Source organism: Patella vulgata, chromosome 8 (assembly GCF_932274485.2).
Source record: "Patella vulgata chromosome 8, xgPatVulg1.2, whole genome shotgun sequence".
Taxonomy (NCBI): Eukaryota; Metazoa; Mollusca; class Gastropoda; family Patellidae; genus Patella; species Patella vulgata.
The window spans coordinates 39,160,329-39,181,998 of NC_065886.2; the positions used below are offsets into that span (position 1 = coordinate 39,160,329).

General features: G+C 34.2%; 1 protein-coding gene across 1 annotated transcript in view; it reads left to right on the top strand.

The window, feature by feature from the left end:
* Window positions 1-19,704, top strand: part of LOC126829770 (C2 domain-containing protein 3) — a 38,817-nt gene extending 19,113 nt beyond the window's left edge. The window contains exons 27-45 of the mRNA XM_056102948.1: window positions 178-312; window positions 1,028-1,084; window positions 1,263-1,352; window positions 1,904-2,005; window positions 2,480-2,657; window positions 3,246-3,371; window positions 3,948-4,199; window positions 4,764-4,904; window positions 5,466-5,577; window positions 5,952-6,110; window positions 6,748-6,841; window positions 7,050-7,264; window positions 8,015-8,171; window positions 8,844-8,895; window positions 9,478-9,605; window positions 9,803-9,871; window positions 10,880-11,160; window positions 11,676-13,614; window positions 14,637-19,704. Of these exons, the coding sequence (XP_055958923.1) occupies window positions 178-312; window positions 1,028-1,084; window positions 1,263-1,352; window positions 1,904-2,005; window positions 2,480-2,657; window positions 3,246-3,371; window positions 3,948-4,199; window positions 4,764-4,904; window positions 5,466-5,577; window positions 5,952-6,110; window positions 6,748-6,841; window positions 7,050-7,264; window positions 8,015-8,171; window positions 8,844-8,895; window positions 9,478-9,605; window positions 9,803-9,871; window positions 10,880-11,160; window positions 11,676-13,614; window positions 14,637-14,798 (4,449 nt within the window). The 3' untranslated portion in view covers window positions 14,799-19,704. The remainder of the gene's footprint in view (window positions 1-177; window positions 313-1,027; window positions 1,085-1,262; window positions 1,353-1,903; window positions 2,006-2,479; window positions 2,658-3,245; window positions 3,372-3,947; window positions 4,200-4,763; window positions 4,905-5,465; window positions 5,578-5,951; window positions 6,111-6,747; window positions 6,842-7,049; window positions 7,265-8,014; window positions 8,172-8,843; window positions 8,896-9,477; window positions 9,606-9,802; window positions 9,872-10,879; window positions 11,161-11,675; window positions 13,615-14,636) is intronic.
* Window positions 19,705-21,670: the final 1,966 nt, after the last annotated feature.

Consider the following 21,670-nt stretch of genomic DNA (forward strand, 5'->3'; position numbering starts at 1 on the left):
TCTATGCCGTCTATGACTTGCCATGTTTTTATTTTGCAAAATTCAGATATTTTCCATATAAATTTAGCCAGGTGTGCCGCTATTTTTTCATGTGTTCCAAGGTGTGCTGTTGGCACAAAAAGGTTGAGAACCACTGGTGTAATAAATGTATCTCAAGTCTAACATTATATATTTCAGGCTACTTTACCATTAGCTAAGCTGTGTGCTATGGTAACAATGCAGAAACGAGGAGAACCCTCTGTACAAACATTTTCACTTCCTCTTTCACAAGTTGCCATGGGAAAAGATCCAGATTCAGAAGCTAAAGCCACTGTAAGTAATTCTATTGGTCACTTTTAGTCTGTATCCGTAATAATATTTAATAGAACAAGTTCTCACAGTTGAGATCTTTACCATATTCTAGTAAACCTACTTGTTTTCTGTCTAGCTCCCAGATATTTCTTAATTGAACACTTACAATGTCAAGTGAGCAAGAAATCGGATCTAGCAAGTCATTTAACTAAGATTGATTGAGAGTTAAAGGTAGTCCCACCGCACCTTTCCACATACAGTCAAGCACCTCCACCCCTATTCCTCCTACCTCTCACATACAAAGTTGGTTCAGAAAATTGGCACCTCTACCCCTATCCCCCCACCTCTCACATACGAAGTTGGTGCAGAAAATTGGGACGTTAAACCCAGTCAAGCACCTTCACTATTATCACCCACCTCTCACATACGGAATTGGTGCAGAAAATTGGGATGTTAAACCCAGTCAAGCACCTTCACTATTATCACCCACCTCTCACATACGGAATTGGTGCAGAAAATTGGGATGTTAACCCCATTTTCCAACATACAGTCAAACCCCATTTCATTTCCCCATATACAGTCATGCCTTTTATTTTAAACATCTATAATCCAGATAAAATTCATGATAAAATAATGTAAAGAAAAATGAACTATTAGTTTAAGTTTCCTGTGCAGTAATTGGGACAATGGTGAGTCATATCTATTTGTATATATTATATATATATATATATTTCAGTATGTAGAGTCTGGTATGTTAGATATAACACTACATTATAAATCACAGGTTATCAAGGTAAATATAATATCTTATTATTTTATACAAACATTTTGATACTATGTCATAACAACTAGAATCATCATTTCCTAGTAGCTAGATTAGTCTCCATCACTCCAGCCCAAAATATTCATTGGACTCAAGAAATCAAGGCTATTACTAAATGTGACAAAAATGTAATGTTTGTATATTACAGAAAGATGTTAATATAAATACAACTAATACCAGTATTAATACATCTAATGTTTGTATAGCTGTTGGTGTTATTAAAGCTACTGGCTTAAAGGTGAGTAACAGTTTCTGATGCATTACCAGGGAACTAGGTTAGCTGAGCCCATTTTGTTTCCTAAATAAGGGAAAACCAATTCCTTGGCCATATGACACGGATGGGAAGATTTCAAAATTATATTTCTTATAACAGGAAGTTTACTTCCTGTCTGTGACATCACTACTGTGAAAGTAAGTGTTAAACCAACAGCAACTACTACTCTGATAATTACTGATGTAAATCTTAATACTCCAGCCATCTTTATTAGTCCGTATGAAGCAGAAAAGTAGGATGTTAAACCCGTATTCACCTAATCATTTCATTTAATACTTCAGGAGACAGCAGGATAGTGATAGATCATGGACACATTCATGCCATCTGTTTTGATTTTAAAAGTATCATAGCCCAGATGAAGACGATCAATTTCAAATTTGCAAAATCATATTCATAACGTCTTGTATTAAAGTGATTCCTGTCTTCATTGGCTTGGTTTGAGTTCAAATATTGCGACTTTACTCCCCATTTCTTTTCATTAAAGTGAATGATTATAATTTTGTGATATTTTACAGGCTGCAGCAGATCATGTTGCTAGATTAGATGAATCTATGAAATATCCAGCAGAAGTTGGTGTTAATACTTATATCAGAATTAAACTATCATTCTTACAACAGGTATATAACTTCATTTATCTATGATGTGATAATCTTGATTTCTCTATGATGTGATAATCTTGATTTCTCTATGCTGTGATAATCTTGATTTCTATATGATGTGATAATCTTGATTTCTCTATGACAATCTTGATTTCTCTATGACAATCTTGATTTCTCTATGACAATCTTGATTTGTCTATGCCAGTCCTGATTTATCTATGCTAATCTTGATGCTTTTGTATTTAAAACCTTGGTCTTTTTTGCTTAATACTTATCAAAATGTCATGCTTGTGCATTTTACATACCAGTGATTGTTGTACCATTTAATTGTTCTAGTTTTGATAGTTGATACTCCATATGATAATAGTTTACAAAGAAAAATAGAAAATATATTTTTGTTCTTGAGAGAAAATGGCAGCAATAACGCCTGTTTCAGATTTTCTTGTTTAATTACTTAAACCATTATTGTTATGTTAATGTATTAAATTTCAGGGAGAGAGATTAACAAAGACCATAGCCAGAACATTTGCTCCAGAATTTTCCCACTATCTGGATTTCCCCTGTCCACTTCTGTTCACCCAGCCACTAGCAGATGCCAAGAGTTTAGCAGAAATATTGGAATCAGCAGAAGCTGTGTTTGAAGTTTGGCATCAAGTTCCGGGTTCTTCTTGTAAGATATAATTTCGCTTTTCATACAGATAATATTTGTTTGAGTACTAGGAATTGTAAAGTGTATGTATTGTTACTAGCTGTATCTCACGACAGCTTTCAATGGCACAGCTTTCTTGATAATCACCTTCATTATTGTGGGGTTGGATAGCCGAATGGTTAGTGTATGCGCGCTGCATCATAAGATCTGTCATTGAGTCAACTGGCGTGGTTTTGATTCCCCGGTTGTACATGAAAAGGAGTAGGGCCATCTATCAACTTCTAAAGACCCCTACGCACAAGCGAATAATTGAAATAAAATTGAACCATGTGTTAGTCCCAAAATGATCTAGTTTGTGTCGAGTGGATTAAAAGTGCATTAAAGCGAACTTCTTCTTTCCTATTGTAGTAATGACATGTTAAATAAAAGATGATAATGCCTAGCTAGTGTTAATGATATTGCTCAGAGTGTATCCAACAGTGCTCACTATGTGTGTTGTTCAAAATTAATTTGGCTGTTTTGAGATGGTGAAATGTGATTAAGATGAAATGAACAAATTTAAATATATACCCAAGGATAATTAACTTTCTTACCTCCCCTTTATTATAGATGGCCAAAATCCAGTTGACCAATCAGATGAAGTATCAGGAAAGGTTATGTCTAGTCGACAGACGTGTGATACTCTATTAGGAACCACAACAGTTGCTTTATATCCTCTTCTAGCTCGTAAAACAGGTTGGTCATTTTTAAAAAATTTCATCGATATTAAAATTTATATTTGATATCTGAATAGAATTTGATAATAAAATGTAAAATATTTCACTGTAACACTATGCTGATCCATGCTGGCACCGGACTTGCGATGAATTCTACCTTATTATACTGCCTTATATTGAGATATGTAGAGAGCCACAGTAGATCAGTGAGTAAGGAGCGGGCTCGCTAACTGGAAGGTCCCATGGTCTTAATTTAGGCTTTGGTTTCCCCTTGCCTGTGGTATGGATCAAAACGCCAGGCAAGAAGCAGTGTCTAGTTGTTTGGACGGAATGAAAAACCTAGGTACTGTGTAGACGTTAGCAGGCATGTAAAAAAAAAACCCAAAAAACTGTGATATTTGGAATTTAATGAAGAATGCTGCTTCCTGGGAAAAATTTACCTTATAGCACACTGCTTGGCAATTGCTTGTCTTCATTAGCCCAGTTGTTGCAGAAAAGTAGGATGTTAAACTCTTTTCAGTATTGTGCACGTGCTAAAATATATCAAAATGTATCTATATTCATGTTAAACTAATTCACTTCCTTGTTTACTCAGGTTTGATTGGTTGGTTTCCTATTAACCGTCCTACCATTGGTTGGAATAAATCAACAAAGGAAGATGTAGATGAAGAATTAGTCCAATCAGAGTCTAGCGAGTGTGTGGGATTAAAGCGTGTTGTTGGTGGATTAGAGTTATCTATACAATTTGCCCAGCGTGATGATAGAGAGCGAGTTATATCAGCTGGACGGAGTGTTGGGTGGTCACCAATTGATAATACTCTAGAACAAGTTGACTGGGATCTAGATGGTAAATATTTCATTCCTTTCATTTATTTATTTATTCATGCCCTTTTCCCATTCATTCATTCATCTATCCATTGCATAATTTTATTCATTTATTCCTTTTAAATATTTCATTCATTCATTTATTCCAGTCTTTCATTTATTCCTTTTAATCATTTGTTGTTTGTCATTTATTCCATTTGTTCATTTATTCCATTTGTTCATTTATTCCATTTGTTCATTTACTCCGTTCATTTTACTCCGTTCATAAATTCAGTTAATTATTTCAATTATTTCATTCATTCATTTATACCATTTGACCAATTATTCTATTCTTTCTTTCATTTTTGTTTTCATTCATTCATATATTAGAAATATTCTATCCAATTAAACTATGGTGATCATTCTTCACTTGACATAAAGAAAAAAAAAGAAAAAAAGAAAATTTACATGATCCTTTTCTTCATTTGAATTTATTATTTCATGAAAGTTATAAGACTAATGGTATTTTAACTTATGTCTTCAGATTTCTCAGGAAATCTTTAGGTGTGTTTTATGATTATGTGCATATTCCGGGTTATTTTTCTAGGTGAATTACGAAAGGAGTTTGAGAGGGTGAAGATCAACGTTGAGAGGATTTATTTCCCGTTACAGAATGCCCTAGTAACAGGACAGACAACATTAGATCATAATGCTAGATGTTATATCAGATATAAATTCTATGATAAAGGTATGTGTTCTATACTTGGGGGTTGGATATGGCCGAATGGTTAGCATGTGCGCGCTATATCATAAGGTCTGTCATTGAGTCAACTGGCGTAGTTTCGATTCCCCGGTTGTACATGACAAGGAGTAGGGTCGTCTGTCCAACCTCATGGGTTTTATATGGATCATTCGGTTTCCTCCTACTACTAAAGAACCTAGTTTGTGTCGAGTGGACGTTGAACCCCATTTCTCTCTCTCTCTCCATCTCTCTGTTCTATACTTCTTAATAAGTACTGTGTTATTAACATCCAATTCATTTTTTACGACGCATGTCGAATTCAGGTTTGAAGGCACAGATCTAAAATTTAGATTCTATATAATAAAATCCAAAAGTTCTTGAGGATTTTCGAACCTCGTTTCAACTTAGCATTTGTGCAGGATGGAGAGCTGGGCAAGTGCCTAGTCAGTCAGATAAGAAAAAAAATGACATCCATCTGTGTAATAATTTCGATGGACAGTGCTATTAATGTTGCCATGTCAATTTTCTAGAAATTTGTATTGAAAAATATATAATTGTATTTTATAGGTGCTGTGATATCTAAAAATGTTCCCTTGACAACCAATGATGCTTGTTACCTAGTAACCAATGTTAAACATCAACATAATTATATTTTGCCCAAATCTTCTACATATCAATGGTAAATATGTTTCTAATGGCTGCAATATGAATCTAATCTAATACATCTCCCAAAACAAAATGTCAAATCTTATCTAAAGGGTAAAATGTTCTCTTAAAACAATACAGGCATCTGATATCTTGGACAAAATGTTATAGTAGACTCGATCTAGCACAACCCTATAGTTTCCAGCTAGATTCATCAAGTTGCTATCATGAACTGCTGATTCTGGTCATGAAGAGCTGAGAAAAAGTTTTTAATAGCTGAAAGGCCCATATGTGTCGTCTAGCCCTTATTGAATGGCGCAGAGATGTAACAAATATGTTGGTCGTGAAATGACCTAGTTTGTAAGGAGTGTCTGTTAAACCACATTTCTCTATCTTTCGTATCACCAGGTATCTACAAGAAGAGAAACTAGAAATACAAGTGTGGGTTACTTACTCTCGTAAAAACAGCATGGAAAAACGACCAACACAGAGAGATAAGCTGATTGGTTCAGCCTATGTTGAACTCAGTGAACTATGTAAACATAATCGTACTCATCACAGAATCAGGTAAATAATAAATGTTGTAAAAGCACAATATTCTTAACTAAAAGCACAAAATTACAAACTAAAAGCACATTATTCCAAACTAAAAGCACATTATTCCAAACTAAAAGCACAACAATATTCTTAACTCAAAGCACAATATTCTTAACTAAACGCACAATATTCTTAACTAGAAGCACAATATTCTAACTAAAAGCACATTATTCCAAACTAAAAGCACAATATTCTAGACTAAAACCACAATATTCTAGACTAAAACCACAATAGTCCAAACTAAAAGCACAATATTCTTAAATAAAAGCACAACAATATTCCTTACTCACAAAGCACAATATTTCAGACTAAAAGCACAATATTCCGAACTAAAAGCACAAATTTCTTAACTAAAAGCACGTTATTCAAAACTAAAAGTACAATATTACAGACTAAAAGCACAATATTCCAAACTAAATGTCATCTTTTCTTTCTTAAAATGTTAATCGGTTACTGAAGAATAAGTCATTTCAATACCTGTTTTGTTTTAATGATCTAATTTCTATCTTAAGAGTATTTTATGTTAATTATTAATAAGAAAAATGATTATTGACAGCTTTCTAGGGATTGAGAGAATTTAATTAGCATTATGTGTATATTTTTGTAGCGGTATTTATCCACTATATAAACCTGGATCCAACAATATGGGAGGTAGCTGTATACAAGTACAGATTAAAGTTCAACCACATAAGTCTAATCAGGTATGTAGCTGCATCAAACACAACCTGTCGATTTAACTAAATATGATTTGCTTTACATTCATAATTTAGATTTTCATAAAAATGAAAGTTAAAATATAACTGAATTTATGGGCGTAAATTGTTTATTTTGTTACTCTTGCTAATTTTTAAAAAAAATATTTGTAAATCATGTGCTCTGCAACACTAAACTTACATTTGTTCTTAACAGCAAAACGGGTCAGATGAAGAAGATATGAATGCACAAATATTGGACACGGATCAGGACTATGATTCTCAAGATAGTTTCCATCAATTAATGTCAGGTGTTGGATCAAGTCCAGATAAAAGAGTAAACCAGGATGGTCTAACGGATGAGAACAGTTTTATTGTCCATATTAGTATTGAACGTGCCATGCATTTACCTACTGTAACTCTTAAAGACAGGTAAAATAATTAGATTGAATATGAGCACATTTATTGTACTTTAAGACAATTTGAATACCAAATTCGATACATGATTTACTGTACAAGAGTACATTACAAGGCCAAAATAATGATAATTAATAAACCATCTCAATTTAACTACAGTAATAGATCTCTTTGACCTACTTTATTGCTGTCTTAAGAAAGGTGGGTCTTAAACTATATGTGCTATAGATTATAAGGTCTGCCATTGAGTCAAGTGGCATGGTTTTGATCCCACATTTGTACGTGACAAGGAGTAGTGTTGCATGCCTAATCTTTTGGCTAAAAACCCCTATGTGCAAGCAATTTGTTGAAATAAACTTTACCATATGTTAGTCCCGAAATACCTACTTTGTGTTGAGTGGACATTAAACATGAGATCTTACCTGCATCTTAGGCATTCATGCCACCTTTTCATTGTCATATACTCAGAGAAGATGTAAACATTTGTGCTCCAGGAACTAATGTGGTATTGGGGTGTATAGACCACAAGATGGCTTGGATTAATTATGACAATCAGAAAGGCTAATTAAAAACAGCCATCTTACATTTCACTCCATCCCAGAATTCCATCTAGGATCAAAGCCTTTTATTGATCAAGGGAAGTAACTCAGTTAACACAAAGAACTCAAGAAGGCTTTAGACCACTATTCCTTAATAATATGAATAAGTTGGTTTAGTAATGGAGTATATGACACTAAGGTTATGTATTTGTTTTATTTTAAACAGATCTGGAGAGATAGCACCATCAACATATGTATCATATCAGACATGTGAAGGTAGTCGACCTATCTGTACAGATATTGTTCCTACTTCTGTTAATCCTGTCTGGGATCACAATAAACAATCACGTCTACCAAATACATTCTTCCAGAAAAACACTAGTGTAAGTTATTTACATTCTACACCTATTCTTCACAGTAAATTTGTGTTTAATTTTTGGGGTTGTGTGGTGCGCTGAATCAGAAGGTCTGTCATTGAGTCAAGTGGCATGGTTTCAATTTCCCGCTTGTATGTGACAAGAAGTTGGGTTGCCTGTCCAACCTCGTGGTTTTTCTCCTGGTCCTCCAGTTTCCTTCACTGCTAAAGATGCCTACGAGCAAGTGAATTATTGAAATAAAATGGAACCATATGTAAGTCCCGAAATGACCTAGTTTGTGTCGAGTGGATGTTAAACCCCATTTCTCTCTCTCTTTGTCTGTGATATCGACGAGTGTCAGCTGATGTTAAATAAAACTATTCACTTCATCTGGACACTGGATTCTAAATTAAAACGTCCCAGGTTTGAATCTTAGCATTGACCAAAAAGCACTTTCAGGATTTCGAAAGCTTGGCTTCGAGGGTGGTGACTGCAGGGTTGACAAGAAAAGTTTGTCTAGTTCTTCAGAAATCTGTGAAGATGAGTCTGAAACCATATTACAGATGCAGAGTTCAGGTATATTGTATAGTTGTCAGGAAAAACTTGGTGGACAAATTCTGAATTCATTCCAAAATTTTCAGTCTTATTAATTATCTTTCTAAATAATGAATATTTTCCATTATTTTTTTTTTTATATAGAATTTGGTTTTCAAAGTTTGGCATAAGCCACAAGAAGCAGCTCGAAGTCCAGGTAAACAGTCTAATTTGGTTTAGTATCAGTGTAATTGTATTCATATTTTTGGTATAGTAGACAAAGTATAATAAGGTGTAATTATGTCTCTTATGTTTATAAGGGATCACGGTGGCTAAGTGGGTAAGACGCTGGCTCGTTAGCCTGGAGGTCGGGTGTTCGATCCCCGCATTGGTTGAGAAAGTTCATCCAGATTTTCCGGCATGGTTCTCCCTTGTCAGTGATGCAGGACGGAGGGCCTGACAAGGACAGCTTTCTAGTCGTTCGGAGCGGACGAAAAACCGAGGTCCCGTGTACACATTGGCGTGCACGTAAAAGAACCCTTGACAGTTGGAATTCGATATAAGAGTAGGCCGTAGTGCCGCTGTCCGGGCAAAATTTCCCTCATTAGCCAGGTTCGGAGCAGAACAGTAGGATGTTAAACCCCATTTCATTTCATTTCCTTATTAGAAATTCTCTCTCCATTGTAAACATAAGGTATCCCTACAAAATTAAAATTAATCATTAATTTATCTAGGTATTGTGTCCGTGAAACGTTCCATTTCACTTCATTCTAATATTTATTCTCTGTTTTAATTACAGATAAATCTAGTGATCGTGTTTTAGGGTTTGTATCAGTTGATTTATCTCCCCTGTCGTCAGGGTTACTACAGATCTGTGGCTGGTATAACATCCTGGACTTTAATGGTCAATGTCAAGGTCAGATGAAGGTTAGTTGATAGTTTCCCTGTGCATAAAAGAAAATGTGCTACACATTCACTGAATAATTTTTTGATAATAAATCTTTGGTTAATAAATTGAAATTGTGAGTAAAAAAAAATGTCCAGCTGAAAAAATTTTGAATTAAGAAACGTCGCTGCCAAATGACAGTGTGACCTCATTCTGTTAATTTAATTTTTTATTTAAGGTCAATATAACTCCAGAGACATCAGTTTCACCTCAACGAATAGCAGATGCTTCTTTCTACTCCTCACAGGTATGTACAATAAAATTATAGAGATCCATGCATAAACATCGGAATGTTTTAATCTCGGTTAACACTTATCAGGGTACAGCTTAGTCATTTGGATGGGGATATAAAATGAAAAACAAGGTCCAACCATTCACAGGTTGTTAGTTATAGAAAGACCTTGATAATTTTCAATGAAGTGTAGGCAGAAATGTAGCTATCTGAGCAAAATTCTCCTCCATCGTCCATCGTATAGACTCGACTAAACATTTTGCTGCTTGCAGCTTTTTTATGTGATAAATACTCCATAAACATTTTCGGGGGTATGATGGCCGAATGGTTAATATGTGCGCACTGTATCATAAGGTCTGTCATTAGTGTGGTTTCAATTCTCCGGTTGTGTGTTTTCTCCGGGTCCTCCAGTTTCCTCCCACTGCTAAAGACCCCTACGCACAAGCGAATTGTTGAAATAAAATTGAACCATGTATTAGTCCCAAAATGACCTAGTGTGTGTCGAGTGGACGTTAAACCCCATCTCTCTCTCTCTCTCTCTCTCTCTCGACTGAGTTCAATATTGAGATTAGCCGGTTGATTTGTTGGATATAAACCTTTGAATAATAGCGCCTAACAGGCAGCTGTGTTTAATTATGTTCTCCTGATTTTGATTGTTTTCTGTGTGTTTGAAGTATATGTTTGTGATATGCGCTTAGAAACACTTCACATGTAATGAAGCGCTATATAAATCGAACAATAATAATAATAATAATAAACATTTTCAGCATTGTAAATAAAGGGGAGATAATTTACCTTAGAAACAACCCTAAAAACATTTACTTGGTAAAGTAGATCTTAAGAAAGTATAGTTAACAGAAAATATTATGTTAAGTCTGTTTTTTGGGTGGGTTTTTTTTTTGCACAAATCTGACACGTTTCATGTTCTAATGATCCAAGCGTGGTTAAATGGACAATAAACCTCTCTAAATTTGAAACAGGAAGTGTTTATCTCCTAAATAAATCTGTTTTGTTTTATTTCAGATTAATTCTTCAGTGCCTTCAATCCCAACATTTACTGCATGGACGTCAACCTATAACAGTGCTACGCCAGATACGTCTTCCATTATTTCACAGCGCCACCTAGAGGGAATCCGTCGACATCATCAACAAATCAACGAACAATTACATCATCGCATAGCAACTAAAATGGACCAATCAGTGATGAGCCAGCAGAGAACAAACACAACTCAGCATTGGAATCCAAACTTCTCTTTAAAACTTGACGAAAATTCTTCAAAATCCTTTCTCTTCTCTTCTCTTAGGTAAGTCTTGGCAATTAATCTCTGATGGGTTTTGGTTGATATGGAAGAAAATTGATAATCATCCTATTTAAACATACATTATGCAAGAGCTAAATTTGCCTATTGCAGGTCTTTCTTTAGGCCTTAAATGTTTTCTAAACTATTAATTAGACATTAATTAACTTATCCAGGCCATAATCAACTCTCGTTGGCATCAGATTTCTCCGATATTAAATAGATTAGAAAAGTTCAGCCATATTTTGATTTAAGCTAAAAATCGAGGAGCTTACCGTGATTGAAATTATTGCACACGTCTTGTCAAACCTTCAAAGGCTAATATTTTCGCTTGCAATAGAGTAATGGAATCATGTTATGTAAAAACATCAAAATAGTACAAATCAGAAAATAATAAATTTAACCATAACTTTTTCTGAGAAATAAAAATTTAAATGTTGTTAATTGCCAATTAATTAATCCTCGATACAGTATGCGAAGATAAATTTAATAATAATTATATAATCTTTTCCCTTGTACAGACAACAACTGGAAGATCTTGACACTATTACAGAAAACTTCAAACATCGACTTAATCATCAGGACAGTCAGAGTTTACCTCTGGAAACAGAGACTCGCGTCACTTCACGGAATACAAAGTCTGGCTCCTCATTGGTTGATAGTCGAGAACATTATGATGTAACAAATACTGTGATTGATTCAAATAACGAATCTTCGCAAAGTGCTGTTGATTCGGGTGCATTTTCTGGTGATAATCTATGTCGTAAAAGTGAAGACGCAAATCAAACAAGAACTTCAAACCTTGTCACGTTCACAACGTCTGTGCCACAAAATACCTCAAATAACTTTAATGATGACATGGCTTCATGTGCTTCGATCAGGAATAATTTTAATAATTTAATTAATGCTCATCCAGTCTTAAACCAAAACGAGGCTGTGTTTGGTCTTCCTCCGCTTGCTTCTCGATATCAAGACACAACTTTCGATGCCGAGAACAGTACAGGTTTTATTCCAAAGACACATATCCCATCGGAAATGGATAATATTCATTCCAGTTCACTCACAGAGTCAAATAATGAAACGTGGAAAGGTACTTCTCATCGGGAAGATAGCAACTTTGTTGAGAAGAAGGCCGGAGATCGCTGGGAGAGTGGTGATGAGGAATCGGAGGAGGAGAAGTTTGGTAGTTATCATCGGTATCGTGAGATGCTGGATGACGAAGATGGTGCCGGATTTGAAGAAGATGATGGAGAGGAGGTCATCACTCCTAGAGCACCAAATGATTTCTCTGGGTTTTATGCCAAGAACCGAGAATCTGCTAATAACCAAGCAGAAGAAGATCTGAATCCAGCTGATATCTTAGCAGCTCAGTCATGGCCAATCAGATCGGCTCCATTAACCAGTCGAAACTCTGATACCTTTGGTCAAACAAGTGATGAAACTGGCCAATCAAATACTGTGATAGATATGAGAAAAAGTGATATTAGCCAATCGCATGAACAATATTTGCGAGAAGAAAGAGACGCGGAAGAAACTCCACAAAATTCTGTTTCTCGTGTGCCGTATTCTGGTGCTTATACTATCGATAGCTGGTTGTCGGATGATGGTAATGAGATCAACGAACACACAGATCAACACGAACACGATTTATTGGAAACCATCCAATCAGTGTCAGACACGGATCAACCAATCAATCATCTTCTCTCCAATGTGGAATTAATCGACACGTTAACATCAACGGCTGAGAAACCTCTCAATTTGGGATCAAGCACAGAAAAAAGGGTCTTCTCTAGAAACATGTTGTCGAGAGTGGAACTTGAATCAGTGGATTCCGGAACAACACACCATCCAGATTCCAGCAGCTCTAAAGCCTCAAGACAGTCATCTGCACAAAGTCGAGAGTCACGCAAAGTGGATCACATGACAGACCATCAGCCAATGAACCGTCAAACACATACCGATCCACATAAAGACGAGAGACCTCAATCAGAGAGCACACCACGGTCGAACCTAGAGTCACATGATATGTCACATGATGAAGGTGTCGTGACCTCTAGAACAGAGGACCTTGATTCATATTTTAATCAAGGTCAGAATCGACAGTTGATTTATTCCATGTCATCAGATGATTCTCATCCGTTCCAGTTCAGTGAAAGCTTAAAATTGGCAGGAAATTTATCTCCACTTAACAGCCATAGACTGGGTGATATGTCTACAGCAAGAAATATCGACGGATTTATCCAGACTGAAGTTCACAGTGATCGCACAACAGACAGCGGATTGGAATCTGCAACAAAATCGTCTCAAGATGAGAAAGAGACATTTTCTATGCTTGACTCAACGCTAGTGGAAAAATCAAACCTACCCAACTTTTTCCCGGGTATGGGAGAACTACAGGCGTCGATGAAAGCTTTACAGATGGCAACATCGGCTGCCACCTATGTTACAAAATCGGATAAAGTAAGTAATTATTGATTATTTGACTTAAATATGCATTATGTAAGAGTTAAATATGCCTATTGCAGGTATTTCTTTGGGCCTTAAATATTATATAAAATATTAATTAGACATTAATTAACTTATCCAGACCATAATCAACTTTCGATGGCATTGGATACTCAAGATTTTAAGTAGATTAGAAAGGTTCGTCATTTAAAAATTTAATTTAAAAATGGGAAAGTGAGGCTAAGTCTTAAATATACCAGTGCCCTGGTTACCACAATGCATACATCTTGTCAAAACTACAAACAGTGAAAACTTGGCTCAGGATAGAGTAGTTTGAATGAAATTTTCAATATTTTCATTTTGCATTATCTATTTATAGCTAGAATGATTAGCTCTTTATCTAAACCTTACATAATGCATCTTTAAAGGCTCAATACCACTGTTGTTGTAACTGAATAATATGTCCCAATCTTTATTCTGGTCAACAAATTGTACTATTTTACAATATTTCAATTAATTGATGATACTAATTTAAAAAGTTGGAAAAATTCAACTAGATGATTTGAAAAGCCTGACGTAAAGCTTTTCAAATGTGACTTGGATTTAAAAATACTTTTGAACCCTCTGGACAAGTAAAATAGGATTTAATGGATAATTTACACAACAGGTAAGACACTAACACATCTAGTACTTAGAATAAGGCTATTTTTTATTTTCTGGAGCTGTCAAGCCAGCAAGAGTGTTATTGTCCCTTTAATGGAGCCACAGTTGTTCAGTGGCTATGCCACTGGCTTACTACCGTTGTTGATCGTCAGTGGTGCAGGAAAGGAGCTGGGAAAGGAATTAGCATCTAGTTGTCTTCATTTGGTCATAATTAATCATGAAAATCACTGATATTGAGTTCAATTACTAAATGCCATTGAAACAGTTTAGAAACCCCTACTCTGTGACTGTCTTTCATAAAGATGGCTGGTTATATATATATACATATATTTTTTCTATCAGTTTCGAAATGAATGAATTAATGTTTATTTCAGTTGACACCAAGATCAGCTAATAAAGCTCAGGCTGCATCAGAATTAGCTGCCAGATTAGCTACAAAAAACAAATCAAAGACAATTAGTGCCAAAGGGAGACAATTACCAACAGCAGATGAGGCCAAACGGATTGCAAAAATATTTTCAGCAAAATTGAGCTAAATCCAAATCAACAATTAGAGTGATTGTGTTGTCTTAGGACAGTATTTTTGTTCATTGTTTTCACCTATAGAATGTTGGAGTTAATGTGAATTCTAATAATTTAAAAGTTAGATTTTCATTTCAATAAACTCACCTCTGTTTAGAAGTTTAATATTTCTGTAGAGTCGTAACATCCCAAGTAGATTAAATCACTAGAACTATATTCACAAATACTAATATAATATTAACATAATCTTTAAGTGGCATTTAGTGATTGGGGTACACAATAACAGAACACAATTTTTATGGGAAACAATGTGCTTGATAACGATAAGAGGATACTTGTCGAAACGTTGTGCCATTAGAATAAAACCAGTGATTGTTTCCCATAAAAATTGTGTTCTGTTAATATTAACATGGTCCTGTTGCTCTCAACTCTGAAAGACGTTCTGTAATAAAATGTCACTTTGACAATCTAAAATGTTACTGGTAGGGTTGGGCAAAATACTGGTCTTTCGGTATACATGTATCTTGATAAAATCGTCGGCGATTTTAGTATATTGGACTAATTTAAAAATATCTAAAAATCTGTATATCGTGATGCCCCAAATTATCGCGATATGATAATTATCGTGTCCCAATATTGATGATAATACATATGCTATATCATCTCCTATGATATTCTATTGATAGAATTAAATTCATCAGTAAAAATAGCTGGTCTAGGGTAAATCTCCATCATGGATCTAGCGACGTTAACAACAATAATTTGACATCAAGCCAACAATTTTCGGCCCAAGTATTCAAAATTTAACTATCACAATATTATTTTTTTCATTATTGCCCAACCCTAGTTAATGGGTAGAATTTGTGAATATGAATTTACACAGTGTAATTTTTCTTTGTGATGGGTTCCATGTGTAGAATGTAAAAACACAAAGACCTGTTAAATGGAATACAATAATTGGCGTGATGCTTCAACAAGTGTTTTCTTAACGTTTTCAACAACCACCCCCAACAATAACAGAACTTTTGCTGAAATGTTGCCCCATACACAGTATGTTTGATTAATCAGTGATTGTATTCCATATAAATGGTTTGTTTTTATAATGTGATAAAATTTCACTCATGGACTATATGGAATATGCAATACATGATATGAAATAGGGCGTAATGCACTGTACATAGATATACACTAAAGCAAAATACACATTATACATTTTTTATTATCACAGAATTTTGTATATTATTTGAATACAGAATTCTAAATGTAACAAACCAGCGGCTTTATGTATTTAAAGGATGGGGCCTTTTCATTGGTTAAAAGTTCAAATCCTAGTACAAATTTTAGCTCCTGACCAATGGAAATGCTACATTCTTTAATATTTTGGGTAAAGTTTTTGTGAATAAGACTCCTGTATTTATATGTATTTTGTAGTCTTGTGAAAGAATTGACAAGTGCCCTATATTTTGTTGCCTTCTTTATTCATATTGCCTTTGATTTTATTAACTAGTTTATCTCTAGTTAATTACGATATAAAACCAAATAACCATGTAGACAAACATAGTACAGTTTATCTGCCTTCATTTAATTTAATTATTAGTAAAATTACTTTTGTATTTGATTTTCTTTGATCAGTAATATTTATTTCTTTGCTCAATTAAATATGAATTGTTAATTTTATTTGCTACATGCAGTAGACTAATCTATTCATTGTTCAACAATCATCAATATATTTAACTTACCGTGTATTTCAACGTTATAACCGTCCTGGTCCTTAATAAATATTCAATAAAAGAGGGTACATATTGTTACAGAGATTTCTAGATGTATCTGGCTGGTTTACCTATTGTAATCCATGAAATCTGATACTGGCCGAAAAAAGGTACTCAAGATTTTCCAGTCTGCTTTCCCTTTGTTAGTGGTGTAGTACGGAAAACCACCTAGTTGTTTGGATGGGACAAAAAACTGTAATTCACCTCTGCACTCATTGTTGTACATGGAAATTAAGGAAGAAAACCCTGCTGGTGGGTGTTTATTGGAATTTGGGCTGTTATTATGATGTAATATATAATGGGAATCACAAATAATTATCAATGTGTATAAGGGGGAAGTAGAAAGTATAATAATTAGTGTTTTTATATCTTCAACTATTATAATATGCCACTAAAATATCTTATAACCGAAATGTGTTATTTTATCCGTCCAGTAGTATAACATTAAACTAGTTCAATGTTATTTATAACAGAGTTATAAGATGTAATTAGTTTATTATATATACACACCCAACACTATGCATGTATGATTACAACTCTGACCGCCCATGACATAAGTCAAATTTTTTAATGCTAGAAAATTTATGGATTTTTGATAGAAAGTCGATTTTTTAATTTGGACTGTTCGCACACCCCTAAGGTGGGCACTAATGATTGTTAAGAGTGATCTCATTTTGATTCTATATTTGATTTAATTCTGTATTATAGAATGTTTATATTTAGTTATTAATCACATGATATCAATAGCCTAAATAACAGAGATATAAATTAATCATAGACAATTAGAACTGTTTATGTAATAAGCATTACTCTTATCTTCTGTTGAATTATTTAAAAATAAATCTATACAATGAAGAGATGAGTATATTTTTTCTAAATGATCTGAAAGTGATGCAAGAATTCTCAATTATTTCTGTCTTTATAGTATTAGTTTATTTATTTATTAAAAATTTGATAAATTAAATGAAAAATGATGATGTCCCACAATCGAGGAAATCCCACAAGAGTCACACAAACATGTACATGGTGAAAGTGATTTAGATTCCATGCTAACCACCTGTTTTAAAGACAGGGATTCCACTCCATAAAGTATGCATGGAACCCACTGTGGAATGGAACTCACAATATGTTATTGCCCCCATTGTCCATTCACTTGGAAGATATTGTCATGTATATAATTGTAGGCTGTAATGTTTTGTAATTGTTGTATATTGTAATGTATTGTATATTATGTATAATTATAACCAGTAAATATTGTATATTATAATCTCTTATTCAACTGTGATATCTCATTTTATTCTTCAACTAACAGAAATACAGAACATTGAGAATGGTTTCCATCTGGCAAAATTAGTAGCAATTTAAATTTTAGCTCAAATAATCATCCTAATCCTAATGGCCTAAATTTTGCTTCATTAGCTTTGTTACAGGATTCAGATATATTAAATTACCTACAATTGTTTCAGGAAGTTAATGGAAATTCTGGTAAATTAGAGCGCTAGTATTTTTTTCAATCATTTTACACAGCTCTGGACCTAGTATTTTGTATTGGAATGTTTTACCAATATAGAATATTTTTGGAGCATGCTAAATTTTGATAGAAATTCTTTTGTGGTGGGTTGGTTCATCATTGTATCACCAAATATCTCATTATGTATTTACTTCATTTATTATTCATATAACCTCAGGTCACAGGTCATAGTTCACTAGGATTGTAGGCAGTAGTTATAATAAATTAATTAATTAATTAATATTGTTTGCATACTTTGTTTTAATTAAAATACACCGTTAAATTTATGTACATTGATGCTCACTTAACTCATGGGCCTTATTCAAAAAGCTGATACTTAAACTAAAATATTTTTATTAGCCAAAAGCTAAAATTTATGGAGAAACTAGATCCACCACGGTCCTGCACCTGAAGATTTCGTCAGTCTTCAGATGTAAACATGGTTAGCGCTAACCCTAACCCTAACCCTGGACTAAGCTTAACCCTTACCTTAACATATGATGTCATATCTGCAAGACGGTCTCAGATCTAGTGTTCTCCAAAATTAAGGGCTTAGCTAATTAATATAAATATTGTGGAGATATTTTAGTCTAGTATTCACGAATAACACCCCTGGACATAGTTAAAAAGGACACCGTTTGTTTTATTTGCCTTAGACCAAAGTCGCAGTAATTTCTGGTTGTATTTTGGTTCATCCAGTGCCATTTAGAATAATTCCATGCTAAAAAATCTTGCTTTGGGCTATATTTTACTGAAAAGTAATTGCCATGTTAAAATTTCGTTTGTACATTTCAATTAACATTAATTGCTGTGGTGGGGAAACATATATTTTGTAAGATGCAGAGATTTCTTTATGTTTGACCAACATTTTATTCCAATGGCATTATTCTTGAAAAAAATTTTTAAAAGAAGGTCCGTCTAGGAATGTCTATTGTGGCATAGTTTAATGTAACTAATTCCAACAAATATCATTTTGGCTACAATAAATTCTTATTTCTATAAATCTCACCACCCCCAAAGTGCATGAACATTCAGATATCCGTAATTTATTAAACCATGTGTAGATATATAAGAAATCTTATAAAAACACAGATCCTATTTCGTTTCGTTTTTTATAGTTCAAAATTTCGTTTTACTTATATTACCGGCGTTTTGGTTGAAGTGAGGGTTAAGCCAATGAAACGGTCTGTTACGACGACTTCTTGGCGTGCCATGCACGGAACTGTGTGTAAACCACTAGAAATGTCAACGCTGATTGATTAATCAATGTCCGACGTCATACGATCAAAAGCCGCTCGTACGACCCCTGACACGACCTTCGAGTACAACCTGTCAGATCTTCATGTAGTGTAGGCCATCGAAAGTATAAAAAAACGAAACGAAATATAGATCTGTATTTTAATCCGATTGATATATAAGATGAATCCCGTTACCTCGAACTAAAAGGGTCGACATGAAATAGTCGAGATAAACAAGGCTGGGGTCATCCAAACTATCGGCTGTGAGAGTTGCCATTTTAAATTATATTAAGTACTGTAGATTATATTTGTTGTGTACAGTTAGCTGTATTTATTATTTAATATGAAACATATTTTTTGTATGTACAACTTTTCTTAAAGTGAAATAAAACGTAAAATTATATGATTACTAGTATGTTGTAGAGAAAAAATCCAGTGTTTTGTGTTTGGAAACAATTGGTTGTCATGCAAAATACGCCCACATTTTGAAAGAGATGGACAGAGAACAAGCGAAAAAAAAACAAATTTTCCTGCAAAGTTGGCATAATCCTGGGGCCTGTTTCACGAAATTTTAACTAAGATAAAATCCAAATTTTAGTAATTTGATTGGATAATATTGGGTTGATTTTAGTGCTTAGCCAATCAAAATTGAAGTATCTACTAAAATTTGGATTTTATCTTTAGCTAAGATTTCGAGAAACTGGGCCCAGGATGTTACGGGCTGGCATGCGTTAATATCAAAAGGACCCTCGGCCTGTATTTATGTTGATATTTGCAATAAAGAATTCATTTCCCCTAATCCAAAAATAGATAAATCTATCAGTGGCTGGAATATGTGTTGAATGAAAAGTGAATATCACCTGACCACCCAGCCCCTATATTGAAAGAGGACGGATGCTTGTACTCATTTTATTTTAAAGGTTGATTATACATATATGGTTCTACTTGATTAGACATGAAGTGACCTGGGTATTAATCACAGGGGGGTTATAATTGTTATCTCTGAATTATTAAAATGCAATTCAATTGAGATAATATATTGTGATACGATCATGACGTCAGGTATAGTATAGATGTATCTATTGTTGGAGCATATAACAACTACAGAAAAGTATTTTGTGTTTTTAAAGAGGGTATGGCTCTATTCTAGACGAAAATGGTTCTAAAAGCATATGTTAATATAAAGTGATTTATACTCAATTTTTATACGCCCACGTTGAAATGTGGTCGTATATTTTCGTCGCCCTGTCCGTCCGTCCGACGTCCACGAGGCTAAAGTTAATATCCGATTAACTTTAAATTTATACTCAGTGTTTAAGGTCACGAGAAGAAGAAGCCTATTGATTTTTACCGATTTCCGATAATTAATGACAGACTTATGGCCCTTGATCATTTTGAAAAATCTTGTGGACGCTCTAGAGGCTAAAGTTAAAGGAGCTAAATCGCTAATATTTTGGACCTATACACACGTACTTAATGATCGTGGGTATAGTTATATGTAAAAAAAAACAGTGATATTTTGGTCAAATTATAATCATTGTCAAAATAGTCATCAAATTCTGGCTGTTTATTGACCTATGGTTGTTAGACCAAATAAGGTAATATCTATCTCTGTTAGTGGTGGGAAATAAACAAGTTTATTACGTATTTTCAATGGAAAAGTACCAAGGACCTGCCGAAATGAGACAGGTATAAATTGAAGGGTTAAAGTGAGTTTTAACTAGACTTTCACCAGGCTATTCCAAGAAGCCATTATCTATTTGAGAACGAGGAACCTGGAAAGTTATTCAAGTTTACCAATAAAGTTGTGAACTATTATTGCTGTAGTATTATTTACGATCACGAGGAAACACAACAAATAAAGAAGTCCATAGTACTACAGTAGCTGCTGTGGGCGTATGTTTCGTTGCCTGGCAACCTATCTTTTAAAAACAATATTGCAATTTCTAATCAATTATTTTCGATGAAATACGTGAACAGTTCTGTCTGTCTGTCCATCACACTTTTTGGGACACAATAACTCTCCTTCTAATTGAGCTAGAATGTTCAAACTTGGTATAGGTGTTTATTAGGTCAATGCCTTGATGGAGTGTGAAGATAAGTATTTTCTGCTTAGGGTAAGCAAAGATAAGCAATTTGATTGGTTGATGCTTTGGGACACGATAACTTTAGTTCCAATTAAGTGAGAGTGATGAAACTTGGTGTATAGTTTCATTACATCAATACCTTGACTAAGTTCGATGATGAGCATTTTCTGCTCAGGGTAAGCAGAGCGATAAGCAATTTGATTGGCCGAGACTTTGGAACACAATAACCCTCCTTCTAATTGAGCTAGAATGTTCAAACTTGGTATAGGTCAGGTGTTTAAG